This window comes from Cyprinodon tularosa, unplaced genomic scaffold, assembly GCF_016077235.1.
Source record: "Cyprinodon tularosa strain WSP-4 unplaced genomic scaffold, ASM1607723v1 ctg152, whole genome shotgun sequence".
Lineage (NCBI taxonomy): Eukaryota > Metazoa > Chordata > Actinopteri > Cyprinodontiformes > Cyprinodontidae > Cyprinodon > Cyprinodon tularosa.
The window spans coordinates 743,998-771,610 of NW_024038354.1; the positions used below are offsets into that span (position 1 = coordinate 743,998).

The 27,613-nt window shown below is 46.9% G+C and overlaps 2 protein-coding genes across 3 annotated transcripts in view; both read left to right on the top strand.

The window, feature by feature from the left end:
• Window positions 1-26,580, top strand: part of tasora (transcription activation suppressor a) — a 41,725-nt gene extending 15,145 nt beyond the window's left edge. The window contains exons 13-26 of one of the 2 annotated variants that reach the window (XM_038279697.1): window positions 575-649; window positions 2,902-3,089; window positions 3,175-3,423; window positions 3,523-3,706; window positions 6,182-6,310; window positions 6,403-6,545; window positions 8,242-8,413; window positions 16,163-16,633; window positions 18,785-19,884; window positions 19,966-20,088; window positions 25,244-25,403; window positions 25,492-25,600; window positions 25,786-25,964; window positions 26,336-26,580. In XM_038279697.1, coding sequence (XP_038135625.1) covers window positions 575-649; window positions 2,902-3,089; window positions 3,175-3,423; window positions 3,523-3,706; window positions 6,182-6,310; window positions 6,403-6,545; window positions 8,242-8,413; window positions 16,163-16,633; window positions 18,785-19,884; window positions 19,966-20,088; window positions 25,244-25,403; window positions 25,492-25,600; window positions 25,786-25,964; window positions 26,336-26,565 — 3,512 coding nt within the window. In that variant the 3' untranslated portion in view covers window positions 26,566-26,580. The remainder of the gene's footprint in view (window positions 1-574; window positions 650-2,901; window positions 3,090-3,174; window positions 3,424-3,522; window positions 3,707-6,181; window positions 6,311-6,402; window positions 6,546-8,241; window positions 8,414-16,162; window positions 16,634-18,784; window positions 19,885-19,965; window positions 20,089-25,243; window positions 25,404-25,491; window positions 25,601-25,785; window positions 25,965-26,335) is intronic. The other variant, XM_038279698.1, reaches the window with a different exon arrangement.
• On the top strand, window positions 22,033-25,285 carry LOC119779864 (extensin-2-like). The gene is made up of 7 exons (XM_038279702.1): window positions 22,033-22,086; window positions 22,378-22,833; window positions 22,969-23,217; window positions 23,284-23,470; window positions 23,870-24,078; window positions 24,191-24,269; window positions 25,189-25,285. Exons 1-7 carry the CDS (start codon window positions 22,043-22,045, stop codon window positions 25,204-25,206), a joined length of 1,242 nt encoding a protein of 413 aa, XP_038135630.1. The 5' UTR covers window positions 22,033-22,042; the 3' UTR covers window positions 25,207-25,285.
• Window positions 26,581-27,613: the final 1,033 nt, after the last annotated feature.

A 27,613-nucleotide genomic window follows, 5' to 3' on the forward strand; every position in this document is an offset into this window, starting at 1 on the left:
TGTAACCTAAACATATCATGATATATATTGTGTATCGCGATTGTAACCTAAACATATCATGATATATATTGTGTATCGCGATTGTAACCTAAACATATCATGATATATATTACGTATCGCAATTGTTACCTAAACATATCATGATATATATTGTGTATCGCGATTGTAACCTAAACATATCATGATATATATTACGTATCGCGATTGTAACCTAAACATATAATGATATATATTGTGTATCGCGATTGTAACCTAAACATATCATGATATATATTGTGTATCGCGATTGTAACCTAAACATATCATGATATATATTGCGTATCGCGACTATAGCCTGAATATATCATTTAGTTTTTCTTCATGTCGCCCAGCCCTTCAGTAGAGACCCAGAGAGATTTCTGAGGCGGGTGGAGTAACGCCTGAACAGGTTCCTTTATAACCTGGTGAACTGAGCCTGGGCTTTAAAAAAGCCAAGACTTTTGAAAAGGGGCTTTGAAACAGAAATGTTTTAGCAGATGTGGATATTTTTCTGTAGGCGTGGATCTGTGACTGACTGATGGGTCTGTGCTTTCAGAGAGAGGAGACACCTGGAAGAGGAGCCTTCAGGCCTTGTTTGTTTTCCCGGAGTCCAGAGACGTGTCCAGATACGGTGAGTGAAGTGATCGCTTCTCCTGGACATGATGGACATGAACAACCTCAATGCTGAGAGAGAAACAACTGGACTTCTGTTGCTTTTCTTCAGAGCTGGAAGTTGTTTTTATTGCCTTGCTTAGCAAATCGGTGATATTTTGGTGCTTTTATTGAAGTTTCTTTCTAAATCCAATTACTGCTCGTCCTCCTGATTGTTTATCTGATGGACATTTTCATTCTGGCTGAATAACTTTCACGCTCTGCAGGACAGACTGACCTGCAATGCACCAAAACAAAAGTGAGGGAGTGTCGGCCTTGAGCAAGGGTCTCACAATGGCAGCCCACTGCTCCCCAATGGGTGGGATGGGTTAAATGCAGAGAAGTAATTTCCCTCTGGGATCATTAGAGTATATATATATTAAAAAAAAGGTGCTAAATGTTACCGTAGCAACATCTCTTTGCATTAATAAATTCATACTTCATTTGAATTTATAATTGGAAACAGATGTAAATTCATACTTCCTATTCATATTGAGTGAATTTTGTTCCATTATTGTTGAAATAATAGAACATGCTTTCAAAGTAAAAAAAAAAAATGGGGGTTAAAAATAAAAAAATCATTGTTTGTAAATGGAAATTAGAAAAAAAATACAATCCAGAAATAAAACTTTGAAAAACTTCTCAATGTTAGAAAGTTTGAGAGAAACTTTTTTCTTCTTCTTTGATTTAATATTTAAAAACATTATTTTCAGATTTTCTTGAAAATTTGTAACATGTTTTAATATATATTTTGAAATTACTTTTTTCAAATTTCCTGTTTTAAGTTTGTTTTTTTATTGTATCCTTTTAAATAGTTTTTTCACATTTTTTTTTTACTTTAAGCCCAAAAGGAATTTCCTAACTTACCCGGATATAAAAATGCTGCTAACATCCAGCAGAGGAAAAAAATTTAGCCCCCAGAATATATTAAAGGCGATTTGAAAAGATTTAATTTTGTAAAACTCAGTCGAAATAGGAGACATTTGAAGATATGAAATCTGTACTAAAAAAAAGTTTATTGGTAGTTTATAATAAAAATGTGTAAAATTTCCATTTACAAAACATTTGTCACTAGCAACAATAATGGCAGAAAATTCACCCCATATTAGCACTTCCTAGTGGTTATGTTCTGGAATCATTTTCTATGCCGTTTTTTGGTTCTTTATTTTTTCCAAGTAACACTGACTGCGTATAAAGAGGCTCTGACTAGGCAGGGTGAGCAGATCTATGCAGATTTTTTTTTCACTTCTGTCTCTGTGCTATAAACTTATTAAATTTCCCACATTTGACTTGGACAAATTGTAAAAAAAATTATTAAAAACATTAAAAAACACTGGCCCCAAGCACCACTTAACAAGTCTGTGCAGCATCTAGAACCAGAACTAACAGATAATGTGCATCTATTGAAAAAATAATGAGTTCTACGTCCAAAGAAAAGAAAAAGGTTTCCATGGTGACTGAGAGGTGATTCCCAGAGAGATCTAGGAAGTTTCTCCAAGTTTTCCTTTCTTTTTTCCATAAAGAGGTGACAGAGAATCGCTGCGGTGACCTGGTCTGTCTGCCCCTCATTAATTTGTTTTTTCTGTGAAGCTCAAAGAGGATCACTACTTTATCCGGTTTCTGTCCTCCTGAACTCCTATCATGGGGAAAGTTTTCTGTTTTAATGTTTCATTCGTTGTTTTTGCTCCAGTCAGTTCTCACTGGAAAAAATCCAAATCTAGATGAGTGCATTTGTTCCTGGATTAAGGAGGTAAGAAACATTTTGCCAATGAAACGAGATAATTTACACTTAAAATAAGAAAACACAATTGAATTATCTCATTTTAAGTGTATATTATCTGATTATCTTATTTTAAGAGGAATAATACTCATTCCATTGGCAAACTGTCTCATTTATCTGTTTAAATTAAGGATAAATACACTTAATTTAAGATATTTCTACTTATTACAGTGCTGCTTATTATACATGCGATGCATGACTCCAAACTGATTCTTTCCTTGTGCGATCCCAATTGGCTTTTAAATGAGCACTAAACGCCACATCCTAATCGGTGCGATTTTCTGCGGTGGGTTTTCTGCGGTGGGTTTTCATGCGGTGGGTTGTGGCTTTCAGCCTATTAGAGCCATGGCATTTGATTGGTCAGAAACGCTGATGAACTGCAGCAATTCAAGGGTTTGGAAACTTTAACCCTGTAATGTCTGAATTGTTCTCCTGCTTTTCCTTCCCTGCAGCGTTCCAGCATTCCTCCTCCTCCCAGCAGTGTGTACCGTCCCCCGCCTCGGTGATGCCTCGGCTCTCCCAGTTTGTCCCAGCTTTGCACTACTCTCTGGTTAAATCCAGAGCCAACCCGCCTCTAAAACTCTCTGCTGGCGTGGAGCTGCAGACACAGGAATACCTGAGCGGCGTGACCCACGGCAGTGTATGCACCACCGCCTCCACAAACTCTCTTCATTTGGTTTCACGTGTCTCTCTATGTCACACACGGTTGCGTTGCGTGTCTGCAGGTCCAGCGGTTCCCCATGGCTGAGTATGATTCTGTTCTGGATGACGAGCCCAAACCATGCCCCCCTCATCTGCGGGCCAACTCAGATGGCTACCTGCGCTCCTACATGTCCAACCCCAGCGTATACCTGCTGTCGGTGGCCATTGCCAGGCAATTGGTGGAGACGCACTGCGGCCCCGAGCAGACCCTGGACAAAGCGTCCACGAAGGAGGACGGCCTGAGGGAGCCAGAAGGACCCAAAACTCAGAAGGTAACATCTGAAATGGCCGTCATCAAAATCCACCCAGGTGTGTAAACATCACAGCCCTATCAGCTCCTGCATCGTTTCCTGCGTTCAATCACCCCACAGATGCAGCAGCTGCTGGACCAGATTTTGACCTTTAAGAACAACGCAGAGGCGGAGGTGAGGAGGGAGGAGGAGGATGTGATCAAGGTACCAGAGAGGAAGAGGAAGCTGGAGCAGAAGATGGCAGAGAGAACGCTGAAATACTTCAAGGCGTCCGTGGAAACAGGAAAGCCCGACAGGATACCAGGTGAGCCCAACTTCTCCAGAGTCGGAACATTTAACACCAGAACTCCCGACGCCGTCACTTTAACCGTTCTGAGATTTTCTCCCACAGCCGTCATTTTGGCGCCTCTATTAGTTGCATTGTAAATTATTGCTACAGTTGATTGACGTTCTGTACCGTTGCCTAGCAACCAACATTGTATCTAGAACAGGGTTCCCGCGGGTCCTTGAAAAGTCTTAAAAGGCATTGAATTATTCAAATTAAAACTAAGGCCTTAATTGGTATTAAAATGTCTTAGATCGGTCTTTCGTAGGTCTTAATTTTTAAAACACCATTAATAGGATTATTTTTATTCGTCCTGATAGCGAACCAATAAAAGCGTTGTTGCTGCCGGGACATTTGATGCTCCATTAACTTTTTGTCTGGAAAATATGAGCAAGTGTAAATGTAACCAAAATTGTCTCCAGCCAAGAGTTTTCTCCATGGCTAAAACCAGGGAACATACATGAGGCTCAGTGGATTTGGAGCAAGAAGTCATTCAAGCTCAGAACGATGGGAATTAAGGCAGTGGAGTCGCACATGCGAAGCACGAAACACAAAGCGTCAAAATGGAGTTACAGAGAAACAGCCGGTATTTCTCAGTTTAGTTCCACCCTTGTCTCTGCAACGCCTCCACTTATCACCAAATCAAACATACTAGGAAAACCATACAAAGAAAAATAGCTGCAAAAAAGACTTAGCACTGGTTATGTTGGGGCTTTAAAACTGATTTGTTTTGTTCCCTGCTAAAACAAAGTTTGTGAATTCAGTTAAATAATTGTTCAAATATATCTGTCATTTGTGTGTTTTTAGCTTTCTTCCTGTTTGGGAAGCTTTTCAAAATCTGAAACATTAGTGCAGTGGTTTATGTTAAAATAAACCTTTGGGTTAAGTTGTTGCAAGCAGGTTTTTCTTGTGTTTCTTGTGAATTTGGTCTTAAATTTTTATTTCAAGTGGCATTAAAATGTCTTAAAAAGTCTTGAATTTAACTTGCCTTATGCTGTAGGAACCCTGTAGAACTCTTTGGCTAATACGGGAGGAAATGGCTCTTAAAAAAAAAAAATCAAACAGTGAAACAGGCTTTAGAAATGCTTCTACATGTGAGAGCGATTCTGGCGGAGAGGGAGAGACCGATGAGGAGGACTGGGCAGGAAGCGGCTCAGACTCTGACAGTGAGTCCGAGGATGATAGCAAACCACAGGAAAACACAGACGCATCAGGGACCCATCTACGGTGGCCGGGAGGTGCAAACCAACATTACCAAATATAAAACACTTTTGCAAGTTCCAAAACAAATGATCATTTCAGAAAACAAATTTACATTTTAAACTTTTATTCAAGGTTTGGATGGCACTTAGACGACCCCCATTCCAAAGGGGGGGACCCGTTCATCCGTTTCTATTTGCATGTTTTCTAAACTAAAACCAGGCTTTGTTGGGCTGCTGGATAAAACCTGGAACTCAACGCTATTTCTGACATTTTCAATTGAAAAAGCTTCCTGGATGGAAGAGAAACGTCTTCAAACTTGAAAACAAAGTCCAGCGGATTGATTTTTAACTTTTTCGGTTTGACTATGACCTGGATGACTGAGAATCTTCTTTTGATCCACAAACAAGGACCTAAAACTCTTTAAAAAAACTCTGAATTGAGCTCGCAGAGGTGGTCCATCATGCAATCACCACAAGCAGCACAATTCTAGAATTTAATTTCAAATGCATAAAAATGAGGCGCAATCAGAATGTCATGGATGGAGATGTTAGTTTACCCAAACAGAAGGAACTTCTGCAGATACTAGAGTCGTATTTCCAGATCAGTGCCTTTGCAAAGCCGACAGACGTTAACCTTTTATTATTCCCTCCTTTTTTTACCATTTTCTTCTGCTTTTATAATGGAAGAAAAATAATCTAATATAAATCTAGAACAGGAGGATTTTTTTATTTAATGAGTTCATTTGGCTGATTATAGTCAGATCTTTTTATAATCCTTTCTCTGCTATAAGTTTGGTTTTATGTGCATTATCACACTATTCTGCACAAAAAAGAAGTCCTTTCTGGAACCAAAATAAGCACACAGAGGAGATGTTCAAGCACAGAGCTCATTTTAAAGCTTCTGGGCATTTTAGGTTTGAGGCTCCAGGATAATTTATGAACCACTTTGATTTATTTATTATTTATTTCAATTAATTCAACTTTAAGTCAGTTTTAGACGGTAGCTATCTATAACCTAGAAGGTTTAGGGCTGATTACAGAGCCCTGAGGATAACATTTATCATCCTTACCTGTTGGAATAAAAGTTCTTAAAATGAGAAGCATTAGATGCAGAAGGTAAAAACAAAACGTGCGTTATCTCCTGTCATTTTTATTCTTTTTTTGTTTTTTTTACAGCATTTCTAAATCCTCTCAGATTTCCTGTTTTATGGTTATTCTCAGGCTGATGTTTTCTGTCTGCTTTTGTTTCTAGTTGGAGGAAACAAAATCTCAGGATCTCCTCTTTCCTTCGCATCTATAATTACCTCGCTGGGTCTGAAGGATGTCGATCTTAGGGAGGAGGGATCCGAAGTAACAGGCAAATTTCTCCGTCAGCTTAAAGGTGACAGAACCGTTCCTCTCTGGTCTTTATTCCTGCACCGTCCTGTCTGACAGCTTCCGCATTTAATAACGGGTGTTACCGCTTCTCTGCAGCCCTGGTTCATTCTGCCAGTCGGAGCCCCTCCGAGGAGCTGGACGAAGGGCTGAAGGAGTCCAGTCCGTTTGGTCGCTTGGCCGTGAAGCTGGGCCTCCCCGCTAACTGTGATGTGGACCTGAGGAAGCAGGAGGAGCTGGAGGTAAAACCAGACGGTTCACATGTTTAGGAATAATAAGACACGTTAGGATATGTTGAAGATCTCTGATGGAAATGTGACTATGAAGGCTGTTAATTAAAGTCGTAGGGAAATCCTATTTAAATGTCAAATCATTCTGGATTAAACATGTATATAAATGTTCTCTTTATCACACCATATTTTCCCAAAAGTTACAAAATTTCTATAAAAAAAAAAAAATCCTGTCTTAAAATCTGTGTTTTTCCCGTTATCTTCTGCAGGCCAGTTAGTTCTACGTCAGCCTGAACACCTAAATTCGGCCAATCATATATCAACGGTCATCTGTCAATCACATGTTTTCAGTCATAGCATCTTGATTCATGTGTCGCAGTAATATACGCAACGGTTGAAATCAGAATCCTTTCCTTTCCCATTGAGTTGCGTCCCAGTGTTCACGGGGATGGACGTCTGTGTCTTCGGCAGGCGTAGAGCTAACAGAACTGGCAGCGTTGCGAGGCAAGGGCTCAAACATGTACGGCTGGAAGCCTTCTACACCAAACCAAGCTTCTGCCGCCCTGGCGTCCTCTTCCACAACATCTTCGTCCCCGCTTTCCTCCTCTAAATAAAAAATGGATGACGGAGGAGACTCATCCACGACCTCCGACACTAAACTCTCCTCCTCTTGCATGTTTCCTCTGTCCATAGCGTTCCTTGACAGCGTCGTTTCTAAGTCACCAACTTAGTGCTACTTGGTCCCAATGGAATTTCCCATTGGGAACCTACTAGCACTAAGTTGCTAACTGGTTAGCAAGATGCTTCCCACAAACCGGCCACAACCAAACTTGCTTGCGAACCTTCCGCCACAACAATCCCGCCCCCTTGATAATCGACCAATCACATTCACTTTATTCACTAATGTAAAGTCGGGCACTACTCGGGAGAATTCAGGAATGCAACGTTTGTAAAGGCAGTTTTCCTACGACTTTAAACTAATTTGTGGGTCTACGTAATATATAGTGGGCTGAGCAATGTTTTTTATCTTTACAGAAGACTCCAAGGTGAACAAACATGCTTCAACTGATTCAGTCCAAATCTGCTTGACTTACAGTCACGATGTGGATCTATAAAGTCTGAGGGTTCATCCAGAGTTTCAAATCGGCTTTCATGGTGTTTTTCAGTGTTTAATTTGGAAACAAATTTGGCGAGGCTAAATTTTTTTCTTTTTTTTCTTTGTTTAATCACCTTTAAATCACACATGTTAACATTTAAAATAATGGTTCCACCTGAAAAATATTCCTCAATGCCTTTCTGTTATACAAACACAAACAATTGTATTTACAATTTATAGTAAGAACCTCAGGGCTTAAGGGGTTAACTTAGAAAACGTAAAGGATAATTATCTGGTGCAATAACAACGTTTTTATTAATTATTTTTTTATGAAATACTTGGAGCAGTGAGGATGTTGAAGCTTCACTAAGATGCTTCTTCAGCTGCGTGTTTATGTTTTGTCCTGCAGCCCAGCTGAATCTCCATGCTAAAATAAACATCTGACCGTTTTCTGCCTTCATTTGATTAGTGCTTCATGGTTTGGAGACGATAATGAGCCTTCAGTTTCTGCAACAGCAAGAAGATGTTTCTCTTATCTTTTTTTTTTAAACAAACTGGCAGCTGCAGAAATCTCCAATAATCTCTGTTGCGTGTCTGTCTGCGTGTCCGTAGGAGCAGACGGCAGGCAGCGTCAGCAGTTTGGAGGGATTCAGTCCCGGCTCACACAGCGGTGAGCAGAATCACCACGCTGGACGAGGAGCGAAGCTTGGGACGAAGGCGGCGGCTCACGACGAGCAGGAGGAGGAAGACTGGGATATCCCATGGGTCCTTATTCCCATAACAGGTCCGTCTGCTCACCCAAACACTTCCACACCTGCTGCAGACAGACACTTCAGTCCATCAGGGATTTCTCCTTAGACTCTAAAACGAATCATTTCCTCCTGATTAATCGGCTTCCTAGACGCTGGGCATGGAAACTATTCACCGTTTTATACTTTTACACTTTAGTTTTTAATCGGACCTTTCAGATCCTTAAAGGGACCTTTTTTTTTTTTACGTATGATTCCATTTTATTTCTTCCTTAGCTGCAAGGAGAGATAAAATACGAAGTAAATACAGGGTGAGGGTCGCCAATATCGATATGATACCGATACTTTTTACAATTAAACTGGATCTGTTATGAAACTGTAGACCTTTTTGTGTTTTTGTTATTTTTATTTTATTGTTACAATTGAGTAACAGTAATATTAATTATGTTCTGTTCATGATTTTTTTCTTAATCCACCCTTTTATATAATATGTTTCAAACTTTATGTGATTTGTTTCTATTGTGTGCACTTGCCTGTTGCTTTAATTCTATAAATGTTCACATTGTGGGATAAATAAAAGATTAGTTAATAGGAGTGAAGAAAAAAAATTGCGTTTCTAACATTTAAAGATTCAGAATCGATTCTCGTTTTCTTTAAAAACTATTTTTTTTGTGGGTGCGCATGTGCCTTATCAGGCACCGTAGTGTTTGGCGGAACCAATGAGCAGCGTCAGCTTTGCACAGGCATGCTAGCGTTAGCCTAGCAGGCTACACAGTGGTGGGAAGTGTAGTGTTGTGTTTTGTGAGGTACTGTGTTTGTTGCCGCTAAAGTATGGAGGACGAAGAAAAAGAAATTCAACCGCCTCCGCGATCTTTAAAAGCAACCATTTGAAAACACCTTGGATTTTACCTTCAACCCGGTAAGAACGGGCTTGACATGACTCATGCGATTTGCAGAGATTGCAACGGTAAAGTTAAATATTTCGGGAGTACTTCAAATCCACGCTCTCGTCACGAAGGACATCACCCAGAGTTCGTTTTGAATCCTAAATTAATTGTTTCTGAATCGAATCGTTTGGATTTAAAAGAATCGGAAAAAAATCGAATTCTGAGCCCAAGTCAGGGGGGGGGGGGGGGGGGGGGGGGGGAATGAACGGTTGTGGATGATGATGCGGAGAGTGGTATCTATGTTTAACCATCCTGAAAAGATTGTGTTTTTAAGGTGGGGAAAGATCGCTAGATGCGCCACCATCCATGTTTACTTCCGTAAACACAGAGCAGGCCGGTCTGTGACATCATTGCGTCCTCTACTGCGCATGCGGGACACTTACGTTGTACGAATGAAGTTCACACAGGAGATAACATACATGTCGCATATATTTAGAAATGTGAACGACAAAGCAAAAAAAAATATTTTGGATTTTACCAAAAAAAATCAGAATTGAGCATCAAGGCCTGCAGCCATAGATAAAATGCAGGGTTCGTACAGGTGCTGGAAATACTTGAAAATGCTTGAAATTGTAACTATTTCTTTCGCAACAAATCCCTATCTAACTGAATCGTGTGTTTATTAAATGGAGAAATAAAATGTTGGAGAGCCCGAAAATGAAAGCTGCTAGCTTATGTGTGACTGCGATCTGCCAGTCTATTTCCATGTGTGACTCCGCCCCCATGAAACCACTACGGCACCAAGCCGGGAGGTTGTCGTTTTAATTAACGTTGGCTGGAAGATAAAAAAAAATACAAATTATGGATTAAATGGGGACAAACCCCACGAGTTGCCTCTTGTAACGTCTGCAAAAAAGTTGTCCAGCTTTTCACAATGGGCGAGTCTGCGCTCTCAAGTCACATGAAGGGTAAGTCATAGACTTTTAAGTAAGCCAACTGAAGTAGCCTAGTACACGTTAACGTTAGCGCCTATTTGTTTACGCTAGTAACTGCTAGCTAGGAATTCACAGGCTAAGTTTATGAGTGACTGAGAGTACAGTGTGATAATGTAATGTTAGTATTGCAGTGTTTCCCGCAGCACTATCTTGGCTAGGCGGCCGCCTCGCCAAACTCACGCTACCGCCTCGCCAACGGTCCAAAAAAAAAAAAAAAAACGAAGTTTTAATTCATTGCCAGGCCCAGACCTTAAAACAGCATTGATAACTCTACGGCTGATAATACTAAATTGCGACACCCTCTGGTTGGTTATAGTAATTTAACTTTATGAGTGGGCTCCACTAACATATAATATCTACTTTGAAAGTTAATATGAAGGTGATCACTTCTCTACCTGGATATTCTGGAGGTCTGGAACGCCTCTATCAGTGACGTCTATCTCAGGGTGAATGAGTGAAGTTTCCTCTCCTCTCTCTGTTTCTTTACCTTTACATTCATGGTTTTCGTGTGCATATTTAAACTTGTTGTGTGTCCACTGCATTTTTACAAACCATACCACTCGCCGTTGTTTCTTTTACGTCATCTTTTTCTGCTCCGGCGTCTGAGGAGCCGCAGCGCTGTTTGTTTGTGTGTTGAGTGGAGAGAGAGCTGAGTGGGCGGGGCCTGACTGCGTCTGCTGAGCCGGTGATGGAAGGGGAGGGGGGAACAGCAAAGTACTGTAACACAGACGGGGAGACTGGTGAATCTGCTGCAGTTAGTGCGTGTGGGAGGGAGTAAAAAGTACTGATCTTGTTAAATGACTGTTGCTCAATATCAGAAACAGCGTTGGTATCGATGGTATCGATCCGCCCTCTGATTGGCGCTGCCCTGATCACCACTGCTTCTCATTAAAGTGATACTTGAAGAACAGTGGTTCTGTAGCTTAGCTTGGGGTCATTTTTCATCAGAAGGTGTCTCAGACAGATTTTAGATGCATGGCGATATCCATATCGCATCAGGACTTCGCTTCTAGGAGGTACGTCTGGAGCTGGAACCTCCCCAATCTAGAATCAGCCATACCTTATTCCCCAGGTGTCCCACATAGATGCAGGTATATGTGTGTTAGCAGCTACAGACATGCACATGGCCATGGAGCCGTCCCCTGGGGAGGGGAATAGGATCAAGGTCAGTTCAGTTCATACAGCAGATGTTGCAGGGCGTAAAAGTTTCTTCAACTTTTACATCTTAATTGAAATATTAATGTAATGGAAGCATCCAGCAATAAAATGACAACTCATTAACTGTCCTGTCAGACACATCAGTGCAGAAAGCGTCAGTGGGGATGAGGGCAGGGTCAGGCTGCAGGAAGCGGTTTGTTCAGAAATCCAAGCAACTTCTGGAAAGGAGGGAAAATATAAAGATGCACGTCAGGTTTTAAATCTTGCTCGAGTAAAAATAATCTGGTTTGGATGCAAAGTGATTGCTGTTTCTTCTTCTAGGGTTTGGATGCAAAGTGGTTGCTGCTTCTTCTTCTGGGGTTTGGATGCAGAGTGGTTGCTGCTTCTTATTCTGGGGTTTGGATGCAGAGTGGTTGCTGCTTCTTCTTTTAGGGTTTGGATGCCGAGTGGTTGCTGCTTCTTCTTCTAGGGTTTGGATGCAGAGTGGTTGCTGCTTCTTATTCTGGGGTTTGGATGCAGAGTGGTTGCTGCTGCTTCTTCTGGGGTTTGGATGCAGTGTGGTTGCTGCTTCTTATTCTGGGGTTTGGATGCAGAGTGGTTGCTGCTTCTTCTTCTGGGGTTTGGATGCAGAGTGGTTGCTGCTTCTTCTTCTGGGGTTTGGATGCAGAGTGGTTGCTGCTTCTTCTTCTTCTGGGGTTTGGATGCAGAGTGGTTGCTGCTTCTTCTTCTGGGGTTTGGGTGCAGAGTGGTTGCTGCTTCTTCTTCTGGGGTTTGGATGCAGAGTGGTTGCTGCTTCTTCTTCTGGGGTTTGGATGCAGAGGGGTTGCTGCTTCTTCTTCTGGGGTTTGGATGCAGAGTGGTTGCTGCTTCTTCTTCTGGGGTTTGGATGCAGAGTGGTTGCTGCTTCTTCTTCTTCTGGGGTTTGGATGCAGAGTGGTTGCTGCTTCTTCTTCTGGGGTTTGGATGCAGAGTGGTTGCTGCTTCTTCTTCTGGGGTTTGGATGCAGAGTGGTTGCTGCTTCTTCTTCTGGGGTTTGGATGCAGAGGGGTTGCTGCTTCTTCTTCTGGGGTTTGGATGCAGAGTGGTTGCTGCTTCTTCTTCTGGGGTTTGGATGCAGAGTGGTTGCTGCTTCTTCTTCTTCTGGGGTTTGGATGCAGAGTGGTTGCTTCTTCTTCTTCTGGGGTTTGGATGCAGAGTGGTTGCTGCTTCTTCTTCTGGGGTTTGGATGCAGAGTGGTTGCTGCTTCTTCTTCTGGGGTTTGGATGCAGAGGGGTTGCTGCTTCTTCTTCTGGGGTTTGGATGCAGAGTGGTTGCTGCTTCTTCTTCTGGGGTTTGGATGCAGAGTGGTTGCTGCTTCTTCTTCTTCTGGGGTTTGGATGCAGAGTGGTTGCTGCTTCTTCTTCTGGGGTTTGGATGCAGAGTGGTTGCTGCTTCTTCTTCTGGGGTTTGGATGCAGAGTGGTTGCTGCTTCTTCTTCTGGGGTTTGGATGCAGAGTGGTTGCTGCTTCTTCTGGGGTTTGGATGCAGAGTGGTTGTTGCTTCTTCTTTTAGGGTTTGGATGCAGAGTGGTTGCTGCTTCTTCTTCTGGGGTTTGGATGCAGAGTGGTTGCTGCTTCTTCTTCTGGGGTTTGAATGCAGAGTGGTTGCTGCTTCTTCTTCTAGGGTTTGGATGCAGAGTGGTTGCTGCTTCTTCTTCTAGGGTTTGGATGCAGAGTGGTTGCTGCTTCTTATTCTGGGGTTTGGATGCAGAGTGGTTGCTGCTTCTTATTCTGGGGTTTGGATGCAGAGTGGTTGTTGCTTCTTATTCTGGGGTTTGGATGCAGAGTGGTTGTTGCTTCTTCTTTTAGGGTTTGGATGCCGAGTGGTTGCTGCTTCTTCTTCTAGGGTTTGGATGCAGAGTGGTTGCTGCTTCTTCTTCTAGGGTTTGGATGCAGAGTGGTTGCTGCTTCTTATTCTGGGGTTTGGATGCAGAGTGGTTGCTGCTGCTTCTTCTTCTGGGGTTTGGATGCAGAGTGGTTGCTGCTTCTTCTGGGGTTTGGATGCAGTGTGGTTGCTGCTTCTTCTTCTGGGGTTTGGATGCAGAGTGGTTGTTGCTTCTTATTCTGGGGTTTGGATGCAGAGTGGTTGTTGCTTCTTCTTTTAGGGTTTGGATGCCGAGTGGTTGCTGCTTCTTCTTCTAGGGTTTGGATGCAGAGTGGTTGCTGCTTCTTATTCTGGGGTTTGGATGCAGAGTGGTTGCTGCTGCTTCTTCTGGGGTTTGGATGCAGTGTGGTTGCTGCTTCTTATTCTGGGGTTTGGATGCAGAGTGGTTGCTGCTTCTTCTTCTGGGGTTTGGATGCAGAGTGGTTGCTGCTTCTTCTTCTGGGGTTTGGATGCAGAGTGGTTGCTGCTTCTTCTTCTTCTGGGGTTTGGATGCAGAGTGGTTGCTGCTTCTTCTTCTGGGGTTTGGGTGCAGAGTGGTTGCTGCTTCTTCTTCTGGGGTTTGGATGCAGAGTGGTTGCTGCTTCTTCTTCTGGGGTTTGGATGCAGAGGGGTTGCTGCTTCTTCTTCTGGGGTTTGGATGCAGAGTGGTTGCTGCTTCTTCTGGGGTTTGGATGCAGAGTGGTTGCTGCTTCTTCTTCTTCTGGGGTTTGGATGCAGAGTGGTTGCTGCTTCTTCTTCTGGGGTTTGGATGCAGAGTGGTTGCTGCTTCTTCTTCTGGGGTTTGGATGCAGAGTGGTTGCTGCTTCTTCTTCTGGGGTTTGGATGCAGAGGGGTTGCTGCTTCTTCTTCTGGGGTTTGGATGCAGAGTGGTTGCTGCTTCTTCTTCTGGGGTTTGGATGCAGAGTGGTTGCTGCTTCTTCTTCTTCTGGGGTTTGGATGCAGAGTGGTTGCTTCTTCTTCTTCTGGGGTTTGGATGCAGAGTGGTTGCTGCTTCTTCTTCTGGGGTTTGGATGCAGAGTGGTTGCTGCTTCTTCTTCTGGGGTTTGGATGCAGAGGGGTTGCTGCTTCTTCTTCTGGGGTTTGGATGCAGAGTGGTTGCTGCTTCTTCTTCTGGGGTTTGGATGCAGAGTGGTTGCTGCTTCTTCTTCTTCTGGGGTTTGGATGCAGAGTGGTTGCTGCTTCTTCTTCTGGGGTTTGGATGCAGAGTGGTTGCTGCTTCTTCTTCTGGGGTTTGGATGCAGAGTGGTTGCTGCTTCTTCTTCTGGGGTTTGGATGCAGAGTGGTTGCTGCTTCTTCTGGGGTTTGGATGCAGAGTGGTTGTTGCTTCTTCTTTTAGGGTTTGGATGCAGAGTGGTTGCTGCTTCTTCTTCTGGGGTTTGGATGCAGAGTGGTTGCTGCTTCTTCTTCTGGGGTTTGAATGCAGAGTGGTTGCTGCTTCTTCTTCTAGGGTTTGGATGCAGAGTGGTTGCTGCTTCTTCTTCTAGGGTTTGGATGCAGAGTGGTTGCTGCTTCTTATTCTGGGGTTTGGATGCAGAGTGGTTGCTGCTTCTTATTCTGGGGTTTGGATGCAGAGTGGTTGTTGCTTCTTATTCTGGGGTTTGGATGCAGAGTGGTTGTTGCTTCTTCTTTTAGGGTTTGGATGCCGAGTGGTTGCTGCTTCTTCTTCTAGGGTTTGGATGCAGAGTGGTTGCTGCTTCTTCTTCTAGGGTTTGGATGCAGAGTGGTTGCTGCTTCTTATTCTGGGGTTTGGATGCAGAGTGGTTGCTGCTGCTTCTTCTTCTGGGGTTTGGATGCAGAGTGGTTGCTGCTTCTTCTGGGGTTTGGATGCAGTGTGGTTGCTGCTTCTTCTTCTGGGGTTTGGATGCAGAGTGGTTGCTGCTTCTTATTCTGGGGTTTGGATGCAGAGTGGTTGCTGCTTCTTCTTCTGGGGTTTGGATGCAGAGTGGTTGCTGCTTCTTATTCTGGGGTTTGGATGCAGAGTGGTTGCTGCTGCTTCTTCTGGGGTTTGGATGCAGAGTGGTTGATGCTTCTTCTTCTAGGGTTTGGATGCAGAGTGGTTGCTGCTTCTTATTCTGGGGTTTGGATGCAGAGTGGTTGCTGCTGCTTCTTCTGGGGTTTGGATGCAGTGTGGTTGCTGCTTCTTATTCTGGGGTTTGGATGCAGAGTGGTTGCTGCTTCTTCTTCTGGGGTTTGGATGCAGAGTGGTTGCTGCTGCTTCTTCTGGGGTTTGGATGCAGTGTGGTTGCTGCTTCTTATTCTGGGGTTTGGATGCAGAGTGGTTGTTGCTTCTTTTAGGGTTTGGATGCAGAGTGGTTGCTGCTTCTTCTTCTGGGGTTTGGATGCAGAGTGGTTGCTGCTTCTTCTTCTGGGGTTTGGATGCAGAGTGGTTGCTGCTTCTTCTTCTGGGGTTTGGATGCAGAGTGGTTGCTGCTGCTTCTTCTGGGGTTTGGATGCAGTGTGGTTGCTGCTTCTTATTCTGGGGTTTGGATGCAGAGTGGTTGTTGCTTCTTCTTTTAGGGTTTGGATGCAGAGTGGTTGCTGCTTCTTCTTCTGGGGTTTGGATGCAGAGTGGTTGCTGCTTCTTCTTCTGGGGTTTGGATGCAGAGTGGTTGCTGCTGCTTCTTCTGGGGTTTGGATGCAGTGTGGTTGCTGCTTCTTATTCTGGGGTTTGGATGCAGAGTGGTTGTTGCTTCTTCTTTTAGGGTTTGGATGCAGAGTGGTTGCTGCTTCTTATTCTGGGGTTTGGATGCAGAGTGGTTGCTGCTGCTTCTTCTGGGGTTTTGCTGTAGTTTGGATCTAAGGAGTTTCTGTCTCGCTACAGGTCTTTGCTCAGAGAGGTACTCGCAGCGGGACGCCAACATCCCACAGGACCCTCGCTTCCAGCAGCTCGACTCCACCGCGGGCATCACCATGGCAACCAAATCGCCCAGGAGGAGCCCCGCCTTGTCTCCCGAGCAAAGCCCCCCTCTGCCGTACCCGTCCCCAGAAGCCAGCCCCCCTCCCTCCCCCTTTCAGTGCTCCTCGCCCATCCCCAGCCCGCCAAACTCGCCCTCTCAGTGCCCCTCTCCTGAGCTCAGTCTGCCGCCGTCACCATCTCAGTGCCCGTCCCCGGAGCCCAGCCCGCCTTCGTCTCCCTTTCACTGCCCCTCTCCCCAATCCAGCCCCCCCACTTCTCCCGCCCAGTCCGCACCACCTGAGACTCAGCCGCCTCAGCCCCCCTCCCAGTGTCGGTCTGCGGCTAATGATGGTGAGCCAGCTAACGAGCAGCAGCTTGCCCCCCAGGAGGTTCCAGGTAACAGCGTGTAAAATGAGAAGGTCTCAGCTGCTAATCAGTCTAACCATGTTAGACTTTATTCAGACTTCCAGAAAACTAGCTGTTTACTCTGTATAACTGAACTAAATCTATTCTTTCATAAAGTAGGCGCCATGACAATGAAGGAAAGTATCATCTGATCATGTGAGGTGCAGCACTTTCCTCTTTAATTGACCGCATATTAAACAGGGAACATGAATCCAGTGGTTTCATCAAAATCTGCTGTTTGCTGAATTTCTACCAAAGAATAAATCGGAGAAAACACAGTTTTAGACTGGAAACATAAAAAAAGGCAAATCATCATCATCTCAGAAACCCAGACAGGCTTCATACTGGCCCTACATGGCAAATTCCATTCTACTGCTTTTTGCACCATATCTATGTATTTATTGTTTGCACTGCTTAGAAACCTCCACATCAATGCACCATGTCTCTCCTACACTGTTTACATTTTGATCACTGCTGCACTTTATACAATGAAATGTTCATTTTGTTCACTGTGGAAAAGCTCTATAGATTCATTTTGTAAACACTCTGTGTATACAAAACAACAGTAAAATTTGTCAAAGTCTAAGGACGCCTTAAATAAGCAAACAGGCTGACCAGAGAATATTTCTGGACTTTGGGGGTTTATGAGACGCAGCAGCCGACAAAATAAAGGGTGAGAAATCCTTTGGAGAGGAAAGAAAGAGAAAATGAGATTCAGATTGAGACAAAAACTCAGTTGATCAATTTGTTCGAGGCGTTTAATCTGTGGTACGACCTCAAAAGAAAACTGATGCGGGAGCTCGCAGTGATGTTTTCGGACTTGTAGGTACCGAATGTTTTATTCTATGGAACTACATTGGGGCAATAAAGTTTGGGGTTTTTTTTTTACCGAAAAACAGTCATTTGTAACGTAGGACAAAAGATTTAAAATGAAAGTAGATCTTTAAAAATTTCAAGATTCAATTTTTTTTTTTAAAGTTTTAGATATTTTTTTGTTTTTGTTTAAAAGTGCTGTTCTCTCAGTGAGGGGGGCGGGCCTTAGATGACGTGGTGTGAAATAAAGTGTGGCGGCTTAGATGTTTGGAAAAAATAGTTCCTCCTGTTGCCTTTTTTGGGGCCGTCTGAACATCCACTCAGTGCCGCTGTTTTCATTTCAAAAACTTTTTTGATCGACTGTTTCAAAGTTTTATTTTCATCAGTGTCAAAAATACTTTTTTTTTTTTTTTTTTCAGTTTCAATTTTTATTTTCAGTTTTAACTGTTTTCTACGGAGGAGGATTAGGGCGATTGAAAAAATAAAAAAACAAACTGATTTTTAAATTTTATTTCAGTTTAACCTTTTGATATGGGGGAAAAAACTCAGAATTCTGACTTTTTTACCTTATTAAACTGAAATAAATTCTAAAAATCAGTTAATAATTTTTTATTTTTTTCCGTGGCCCTAATCTTCTTCCGTAGTTTTCCATTCCTTTTTTTTTTTTTTTTTTTTTTTTTTTTTTTTAGCAGACTTTCAAACTCGGATTTAGCTCTATATATTAAACATAAAATTCTATTCTATTCAGTTTATTTCTATAGCTCAATTCAAACTGAAACCAAAAAAAGCCAACTTGGATGGAATAATTTCATTTTTAACGAACTTTCAGAAGTGGGAATTGTGAGTATGAGCGGACTTTTCCTTTAAACCCTGAAACTCTGACCTCCTTATTTATTTGCTCACTAAATAAGCCATAGAAAGGCAGGTTGAAGTTATTTTTGTTAATTTTCATGGAGACGTTTTTGGCCCACATGATTAAAGGTTTGGTCCGGTCCGTTCTGGTCGAGTTCCACCCCTCCATTTGCACCGAGTGTGATCTATAGGTGTTCACGCTGCTTAAACTTTTCCTTATTGATGCGTCACAGGATGAAAGGAAAATCAGGCGCCGTAGATCCACAGCAGGCAGATCCTCTGCTGTTCTTCCTCAGTGGCCATCTCTATACTCATTCAGGAGAAACCATGTCCTGTATTTATGGAACCATTATTTATCCTGCATTTGCTGCTATTGCACTTATGGTCAGACCTGAACTGCATTTAGTTGCCTTGTACCTGTGCAATGACAATAAAGTTTAATCTAATCTAATGTAAAACATGATCTGTTGCTTTCAGGGGAGTCCGGAGAGAAGGAAACCAGCCTTCAGAGGACGGAGATGACGACCCAAGAAACCCCAAGAGCCCCCCCTCAAGCTCCGGCTCTAAAGTCTTCACTCCCTCACTGTGAGGAGACGGAGCGAGAAGCAAAGATGGAGGGACTGAAGGTTGAACGGATGAGTTCTGGGGAGAAGCAGCAGAAAGGAGACAGGAAGTCAGTGGAAGAAATGGAGACAGCCGGTGAGCAGGTGGACGAGCCGTCCTCCTCCAGAGCTGCCTGTCCCAGCAGAGATGTCGACAGCGTTGTGGACAAAAACCTCGAGGCCTTTTCCTCTGACCTGCAGCTCCTCCTGCAGGATGAAGGTGTGAACTACAGCTTCCCTCAGCTCTCACACTGCGCTCTGACCACGCAGGCTGACCGCAGCGTGCTCCCGTACGCGGCGCTGCCTCAGTTTTCACCCTACGTGTCTTTTTACAACCACTACCCCCCTGTCAGCGACTACGTCAGCTCGCTGAGTGACGGCATCGCCCGCCTGCTGGCCCAGTTGGACACGCGCTGGTCGAGGCCAACGGCTGGCGGTCGGACTCCTGTTGACTCCTCGTTGGCCAACACCGTCAGCGACTTTGTGGCCAGCGTCAGAGCAGGTCAGGGGTCATCGGGTGGAGCTGACGACGCCTCGCCTCTCTGCAGCCAGCGGACGGCTGCCGAAGCGCCGCTGGCTGAAGGTCCGCCACCGTCCACAGCGGAGGCGGACTGGGAAGCTAACTCTACCGACTGGAGGAACCAGTTGACGGCAGGCGTCACACATACTCAGGACGCCGCCGCTGAGAGGACTGCGCTCTGCACAGCTCCTTTAGAAGCTGAAGGAGGTCAGGCGGTGCTGAGCTGCACTGGAACGGTCCCGGTCCAGAGCTTTGGTTCTGAAACCTTCGACCCCGCCCCCGGTGCGAGCTCTGCGGCCGTCCCATCAACCACCCACATAAACTCAGTGATCGACCAGCTGGAGCCCAACGTGTTGAACAACCTGGCGGAGATCATCAAAGACATCAAGAAGAAGTCGCCGCAGTTCTACGTCCACTGCACAGAACCAGGAGACCCGGTGTACGAGGAGGTCCAGGTGAGGAACGTCACTGTGCCTCCTAGTCGTGGCCAGTCAGACGGCGGCATGGTGACTCTGAGATGTTTGTTTGATCTGCAGGAGCATCTGTTAAACCTGGGGAACGTCCATCAGAGCCCGGTGGACTTCCTGCACCAGGACAACACAGAACACGGTCTGCTGGTCATCATCAAGAACAAGGACATAGCTGGACACATTCATCAGGTACTTTTAGTCTCATCTGGAGGCCCTGGTCCAGATGCTGAAGGTCCAAGGAGACAAACCCATCTGAGCTCATGGCTAAAGAAGCTGGCTGTCCACAGGCTGCAGCAAATCAGGAAAGTTGAGTGGAAGGATAACCTGTAGTCAAAATAGGCCTTGATGCAGCTCTATTTGCCATCCGTCGACACCAGGTTCAAAAGCCTCTTAGTTTTAACTAACTCTTTTTTTATTTTCCCTATTAGTTCTGGTTCTGAATATTTAGATATATGAAAATTAGTTATTTACTCTTTATGCTTAAAGCAGCTTTTTAACGTTTCATAATTTCACCTGCAAATCTTTTCTCAAAGCAGAAAAGGCAATGATCGACTTCAATTAAAACTCAATGGGAGGTGTGGCCAGCAGGGGGAGCCAGAGAGGTTAACAGTTAATGGTTAATGGTGTTCTGGACCCGTTAAAGCCTCCAATATTTTCATTATTCGTATCAAAGGCTCCAGAACGGCCACAGGCCTCCTCGCAGTTTAGTCCCTCCCACTTTCAGGCCACGCCTCCTCGCCACAGGTTTAGTCCCTCCTTCTTTCAGGCTACGCCTCCTCGCTCCTTCTATCAGGCCCCGCCTCCTCGCCACAGGTTTAGTCCCTCCTTCTTTCAGGCTACGCCTCCTCGCTCCTTCTATCAGGCCCCGCCTCCTCGCCACAGGTTTAGTCCCTCCTTCTTTCAGGCTACGCCTCCTCTCTCCTTCTATCAGGCCCCGCCTCCTCGCCACAGGTTTAGTCCCTCCTTCTTTCAGGCTACGCCTCCTCGCTCCTATCAGGCCCCGCCTCCTCGCCACAGGTTTAGTCCCTCCCACATTCAGGCCCCGCCTCCTGGCCAGAGGTTTAGTCCCTCCTTCTTTAAGGCTATGCCTCCTCGCCCCTTCTATCAGGCCCCGCCTCCTCGCCACAGGTTTAGTCCCTCCTTCTTTAAGGCTACGCCTCCTCGCCACAGGTTTAGTCCCTCCTTCTTTAAGGCTACGCCTCCTCGCCACAAGTTTAGTCCCTCCTTCTTTCAGGCTATGCCTCCTCGCCACAAGTTTAGTCCCTCCTTCTTTCAGGCTATGCCTCCTCGCCACAGGTTTAGTCCCTCCTTCTTTAAGGCTACGCCTCCTCGCCACAGGTTTAGTCCCTCCTTCTTTAAGGCTACGCCTCCTCGCCACAGGTTTAGTCCCTCCTTCTTTAAGGCTACGCCTCCTCGCTCCTTCTTTCAGGCTATGCCTCCTCGCCACAGGTTTAGTCCCTCCTTCTTTAAGGCTACGCCTCCTCGCCACAGGTTTAGTCCCTCCTTCTTTAAGGCTACGCCTCCTCGCCACAAGTTTAGTCCCTCCTTCTTTCAGGCTATGCCTCCTCGCCACAGGTTTAGTCCCTCCTTCTTTAAGGCTACGCCTCCTCGCCACAGGTTTAGTCCCTCCTTCTTTAAGGCTACGCCTCCTCGCCACAGGTTTAGTCCCTCCTTCTTTAAGGCTACGCCTCCTCGCTCCTTCTTTCAGGCTATGCCTCCTCGCCACAGGTTTAGTCCCTCCTTCTTTAAGGCTACGCCTCCTCGCCACAGGTTTAGTCCCTCCTTCTTTAAGGCTACGCCTCCTCGCCACAGGTTTAGTCCCTCCTTCTTTAAGGCTACGCCTCCTCGCTCCTTCTTTCAGGCTATGCCTCCTCGCCACAGGTTTAGTCCCTCCTTCTTTAAGGCTACGCCTCCTCGCCACAGGTTTAGTCCCTCCTTCTTTAAGGCTACGCCTCCTCGCCACAGGTTTAGTCCCTCCTTCTATCAGGCCCCGCCTCCTCGCCACAGGTTTAGTCCCTCCTTCTTTAAGGCTACGCCTCCTCGCCACAGGTTTAGTCCCTCCTTCTTTAAGGCTACGCCTCCTCGCTCCTTCTTTCAGGCTATGCCTCCTCGCCACAGGTTTAGTCCCTCCTTCTTTCAGGCTATGCCTCCTCGCTCCTTCTATCAGGCCCCGCCTCCTCGCCACAGGTTTAGTCCCTCCTTCTTTCAGGCTACGCCTCCTCGCTCCTTCTATCAGGCCCCGCCTCCTCGCCACAGGTTTAGTCCCTCCTTCTTTCAGGCCCCGCCTCCTCGCTCCTTCTATCAGGCCCCGCCTCCTCGCCACAGGTTTAGTCCCTCCTTCTTTCAGGCTATGCCTCCTCGCCACAGGTTTAGTCCCTCCTTCTTTCAGGCTACGCCTCCTCGCTCCTTCTATCAGGCCCCGCCTCCTCGCCACAGGTTTAGTCCCTCCTTCTTTCAGGCTACGCCTCCTCGCCACAGGTTTAGTCCCTCCTTCTTTCAGGCTACGCCTCCTCGCTCCTTCTATCAGGCCCCGCCTCCTCGCCACAGGTTTAGTCCCTCCTTCTTTCAGGCTATGCCTCCTCGCTCCTTCTATCAGGCCCCGCCTCCTCGCCACAGGTTTAGTCCCTCCTTCTTTCAGGCTACGCCTCCTCGCTCCTTCTATCAGGCCCCGCCTCCTCGCCACAGGTTTAGTCCCTCCTTCTTTCAGGCTATGCCTCCTCGCTCCTTCTATCAGGCCCCGCCTCCTCGCCACAGGTTTAGTCCCTCCCACATTCAGGCCCCGCCTCCTCGCCGCAGGTTTAGTCCCTCCTTCTTTCAGGCTACGCCTCCTCGCTCCTTCTATCAGGCCCCGCCTCCTCGCCACAGGTTTAGTCCCTCCTTCTTTCAGGCTACGCCTCCTCGCTCCTTCTATCAGGCCCCGCCTCCTCGCCACAGGTTTAGTCGCTCCTTCTTTCAGGCTACGCCTTCTTGCTCCTTCTATCAGGCCCCGCCTCCTCGCCACAGGTTTAGTCCCTCCTTTCAGGCTACGCCTCCTTGCTCCTTCTATCAGGCCCCGCCTCCTCCTCGCAGGTTTAGTCCCTCCCACATTCAGGCCCCGCCTCCTCGCCGCAGGTTTAGTCCCTCCTTCTTTCAGGCTACGCCTCCTCGCTCCTTCTATCAGGCCCCGCCTCCTCGCCACAGGTTTAGTCCCTCCTTCTTTCAGGCTACGCCTCCTCGCTCCTTCTATCAGGCCGCGCCTCCTCGCCACAGGTTTAGTCCCTCCTTCTTTCAGGCTACGCCTCCTCGCTCCTTCTATCAGGCCCCGCCTCCTCGCCACAGGTTTAGTCCCTCCTTTCAGGCTACGCCTCCTCGCTCCTTCTATCAGGCCCCGCCTCCTCGCCACAGGTTTAGTCCCTCCTTCTTTCAGGCTACGCCTCCTCGCTCCTTCTATCAGGCCTCGCCTCCTCGCCACAGGTTTAGTCCCTCCTTCTTTCAGGCTACGCCTCCTCGCTCCTTCTATCAGGCCTCGCCTCCTCGCCACAGGTTTAGTCCCTCCTTCTTTCAGGCTACGCCTCCTCGCTCCTTCTATCAGGCCTCGCCTCCTCGCCACAGGTTTAGTCCCTCCTTCTTTCAGGCTACGCCTCCTCGCTCCTTCTATCAGGCCTCGCCTCCTCGCCACAGGTTTAGTCGCTCCTTCTATCAGGCCCCGCCTCCTCGCTGCAGGTTTATTCCCTCCTTCTTTCAGGCTACGCCTCCTCGCTCCTTCTATCAGGCCCCGCCTCCTCGCCGCAGGTTTAGTCCCTCCTTTCAGGCTACGCCTCCTCGCTCCTTCTATCAGGCCTCGCCTCCTCGCCACAGGTTTAGTCGCTCCTTCTATCAGGCCCCGCCTCCTCGCTGCAGGTTTATTCCCTCCTTCTTTCAGGCTACGCCTCCTCGCTCCTTCTATCAGGCCCCGCCTCCTCGCCGCAGGTTTAGTCCCTCCCACATTCAGGCCCCGCCTCCTCGCCACAGGTTTAGTCCCTCCTTCTTTCAGGCTACGCCTCCTCGCTCCTTCTATCAGGCCCCGCCTCCTCGCCGCAGGTTTAGTCCCTCCCACATTCAGGCCCCGCCTCCTCGCCACAGGTTTAGTCCCTCCTTCTATCAGGCCCCGCCTCCTCGCCACAGGTTTAGTCCCTCCTTCTTTCAGGCTACGCCTCCTCGCTCCTTCTATCAGGCCCCGCCTCCTCGTCTACAGGTTTAGTCCCTCCTTCTTTCAGGCTACGCCTCCTCGCTCCTTCTATCAGGCCTCGCCTCCTCGCCACAGGTTTAGTCCCTCCTTCTATCAGGCCCCGCCTCCTCGCCGCAGGTTTAGTCCCTCCCACATTCAGGCCCCGCCTCCTCGCCACAGGTTTAGTCCCTCCTTCTATCAGGCCCCGCCTCCTCGCCACAGGTTTAGTCCCTCCTTCTTTCAGGCTACGCCTCCTCGCTCCTTCTATCAGGCCCCGCCTCCTCGTCCACAGGTTTAGTCCCTCCTTCTTTCAGGCTATGCCTCCTCGCTCCTTCTATCAGGCGCCGCCTCCTCGCCACAGGTTTAGTCCCTCCTTCTTTCAGGCTACGCCTCCTTGCTCCTTCTATCAGGCCCCGCCTCCTCGCCGCAGGTTCAGTCCCTCCCACATTCAGGCCCCGCCTCCTCGCTGCAGGTTTATTCCCTCCTTCTTTCAGGCTACGCCTCCTCGCTCCTATCAGGCCCCGCCTCCTCGCCGCAGGTTTAGTCCCTCCCACATTCAGGCCCCGCCTCCTCGCCGCAGGTTTAGTCCCTCCCACATTCAGGCCCCGCCTCCTCGCCGCAGGTTTAGTCCCTCCCACATTCAGGCCCCGCCTCCTCGCTGCAGGTTTATTCCCTCCTTCTTTCAGGCCCCGCCTCCTCGCCACAGGTTTAGTCCCTCCTTCTTTCAGGCTACGCCTCCTTGCTCCTTCTATCAGGCCCCGCCTCCTCGCCGCAGGTTCAGTCCCTCCCACATTCAGGCCCCGCCTCCTCGCTGCAGGTTTATTCCCTCCTTCTTTCAGGCTACGCCTCCTCGCTCCTATCAGGCCCCGCCTCCTCGCCGCAGGTTTAGTCCCTCCCACATTCAGGCCCCGCCTCCTCGCTGCAGGTTTATTCCCTCCTTCTTTCAGGCTACGCCTCCTCGCTCCTATCAGGCCCCGCCTCCTCGCCGCAGGTTTAGTCCCTCCCACATTCAGGCCCCGCCTCCTCGCCACAGGTTTAGTCCCTCCTTCTTTCAGGCTACGCCTCCTCGCTCCTATCATTTCCCGCCTCCTCGCCGCGGGTTCAGTCCCTCCCTCCTGTGACTAATTTCCCTGCGGCTGATTTCGGTGTCTGTGTCAGATTCCAGGCCTCATGTCCCTAAAGCGTCACGCCTCTGTGGTCTTCGTTGGCATCGATTCGCTGGACGACATCAAGAACAACAGCTGTATGGAGCTTTTCGTGTCCGGAGGCTGCATCGTTTCAGACGAGCTGGTGCTCAATCCGGACGTCATCACCTGCGGTACGTCCCGATCCGGATCCTACTGGGTTCTGCTCTGTGGGCTGTTTCCGTTCGCGGTAATGAGATCTGCTCTGCTGTCTCTCTGCAGATCGACTGGCCGCCCTGCTGAGGCTCCTGGAGGAGCACAGCTCTCCAGAGAGTCTGTGGAGGTGGAAGATTCACTGCAAAACCCAAAAAAAGTTAAAAGAACAGGCCAGGTACAGAATCTCTGTCCTTCAGAAGATCTCATCAACGCAGCTCATTTAGCAGCTTTAAGGATCTTAACCCTGGATGTGGCTTTTTTGGGTCGACTTGTGTGAATTTGAAGAGAAAATGTAATGTTTTTAAGTTGCGACATCCAGATGTTGCAGCTGTTTTCCTGAGCAGCATGTTTGTCCTCCAGGTTCCGGAGGGACGCAGCCAACCTGCTGGATCTGCTGTTAACCTATCAGAAGCGTCAGATCATCGAGTTCCTGCCGTATCACCACTGCGACATGACAAACCACCAGTCGCCCGACTTGGACTGCCTCGTCGAGCTCCAGGCCCGGTACACGCAGTTCCGACACACCGTCTACCTCACCGGTACGTCCTCGTCGCTCTCTGATGTTTAGCATCAGGTTTTTGAATAAGGAGAAGTTCAGCTCAATGACTGGAAATCAAGCAGATTCTTGTCATCCTGGCTGTTATCTGATACATCTGTGTGCCAGTGGCGCCTCCCACTGCAGGTTAAGTCCCTCCCTCTTTGAGGCTCCGCCTCTCTTCTGCTGGTTCGCATCTCTGTTGACTTCTGAAGTCAGCCTGTATTTCACCCAATCTCTAGAAAATGTGAGCGTTTAGGAGCACAGTTGGAAGAACATCTTCTCATTTTTCACACGTAGAAGCTCGACTCAGCCATCATCGAAGGATTTCACTTCATCTTCCTCTGAAACGTTCCTGTTTGTGTCCCAACACAGAGCACCCCTTTGATAAGTTCCCAGCCTTCTCCAACGAGGGCATCATCGTGGCCGGCATGGAGGAGATCCAGCAGAGCTTCAGCAGACTGGTCGGCTGCCACAGCATCAAGGACAAGCAGCTGTACGTCGAGGATCTCCTCGCTCCCAAAGGTCGGTTCAAACAATTGAGTCATTTTACACAAACCACAGTAACTGTGTGTTTATTATCTATAGAGTCAGAGGCGTCATGAGGAGAGCGGTCTATTTCATGTTCCAAACAAACCTGTTTAATGTCAGCCGACTGTCACAAAGTCAGCTGACATTAAACAATGACATTAGTCCTCAATATGGTCGGTTAGAATAAAGCCTGTGGTCCTGCATGTCTCCCCTTCTCTCTCATTCCCCCTTTCCTGTCAGCATACTGTCAGAAAAACAAGCTACTAGTGCCGTAAAACCTCAAAAATAAAAATAAAAGCGCTTTATAGGTAGAGGACATTTACCAAAGTCTGCCATCTGTGGGCCATCAGTTCCAGGTCAGTTATCTGATGGTTGTCATACCTTCAGTGTTAGTTCCTCATCAGTTGTGGCGTCTAGCTTATCCTAAACCTCTGAGTAACTTCTGCATAACTTATCAAGAACAGAAAAAAACCACTGCAATAATCTCCTTCTGAACTGTAGGAAAGGTACAGTAGTACCTTCCAGTACTTTCCTTGATGGTCCTCGGCTGGTCCCCTACAATTCCTTTTTAAACAGTTGGAGGGGATTTTACTGCCATTCGGCTGGGAGGGGCCATTTTTAAAGGGTGCTACTGTAGTCTGACTCGGTCCAGCGAGCGCATTTGGTCGTAGGGAAATCATATTTAAATGTCAAATCATTCTAGCTTAAACATGTATATAAATGTACAAAAATGTAGAAAATTTCTATTTGAAAAAAAAATCCTGTCTTAAAATCAGTTTTTTTTCCGTCATCTTCTGCAGGCCAGTTAGTTCTATGTCAGCCTGAACACCTAAATTCGGCCAATCATTTATCAACGGTCAACTGTCAATCATGTTTTTTTGGTCATAGCATCTTGATTCATATTTCGCAGCTAATATACGCCGGTTGAAATCAGAAATCAGAATAGTTTCCTTTTCCGACTCAAACTCTCATCAAATAAGGAGATATGTAGCTGCTGCGCCTTCATTCTGACGGAGTCATGCCTGCGTCCAGCAGTACGGTGCTGTTAGCCTGGAGGGGCTGATACTGTACCGCGCCAACAGAAACAAGGAGCTCTGCATTAAAGGGATAGTTTGGGATTTT

What these genes read in the sequence shown, in the direction of transcription:
- LOC119779864 (XM_038279702.1), top strand. Translation starts at nt 22,043, where the DNA reads ATGCCTCCTCGCTCCTTCTATCAGGCCCCGCCTCCTCGCCACAG. An exon ending in GCCCCGCCTCCTCGCCACAG is followed by an intron (nt 22,087 to 22,377) that starts GTTTAGTCCCTC and finishes TCCTCGCCACAG; the next exon opens with GTTTAGTCCCTCCTTCTTTC. An exon ending in GCCCCGCCTCCTCGCCACAG is followed by an intron (nt 22,834 to 22,968) that starts GTTTAGTCGCTC and finishes TCCTCCTCGCAG; the next exon opens with GTTTAGTCCCTCCCACATTC.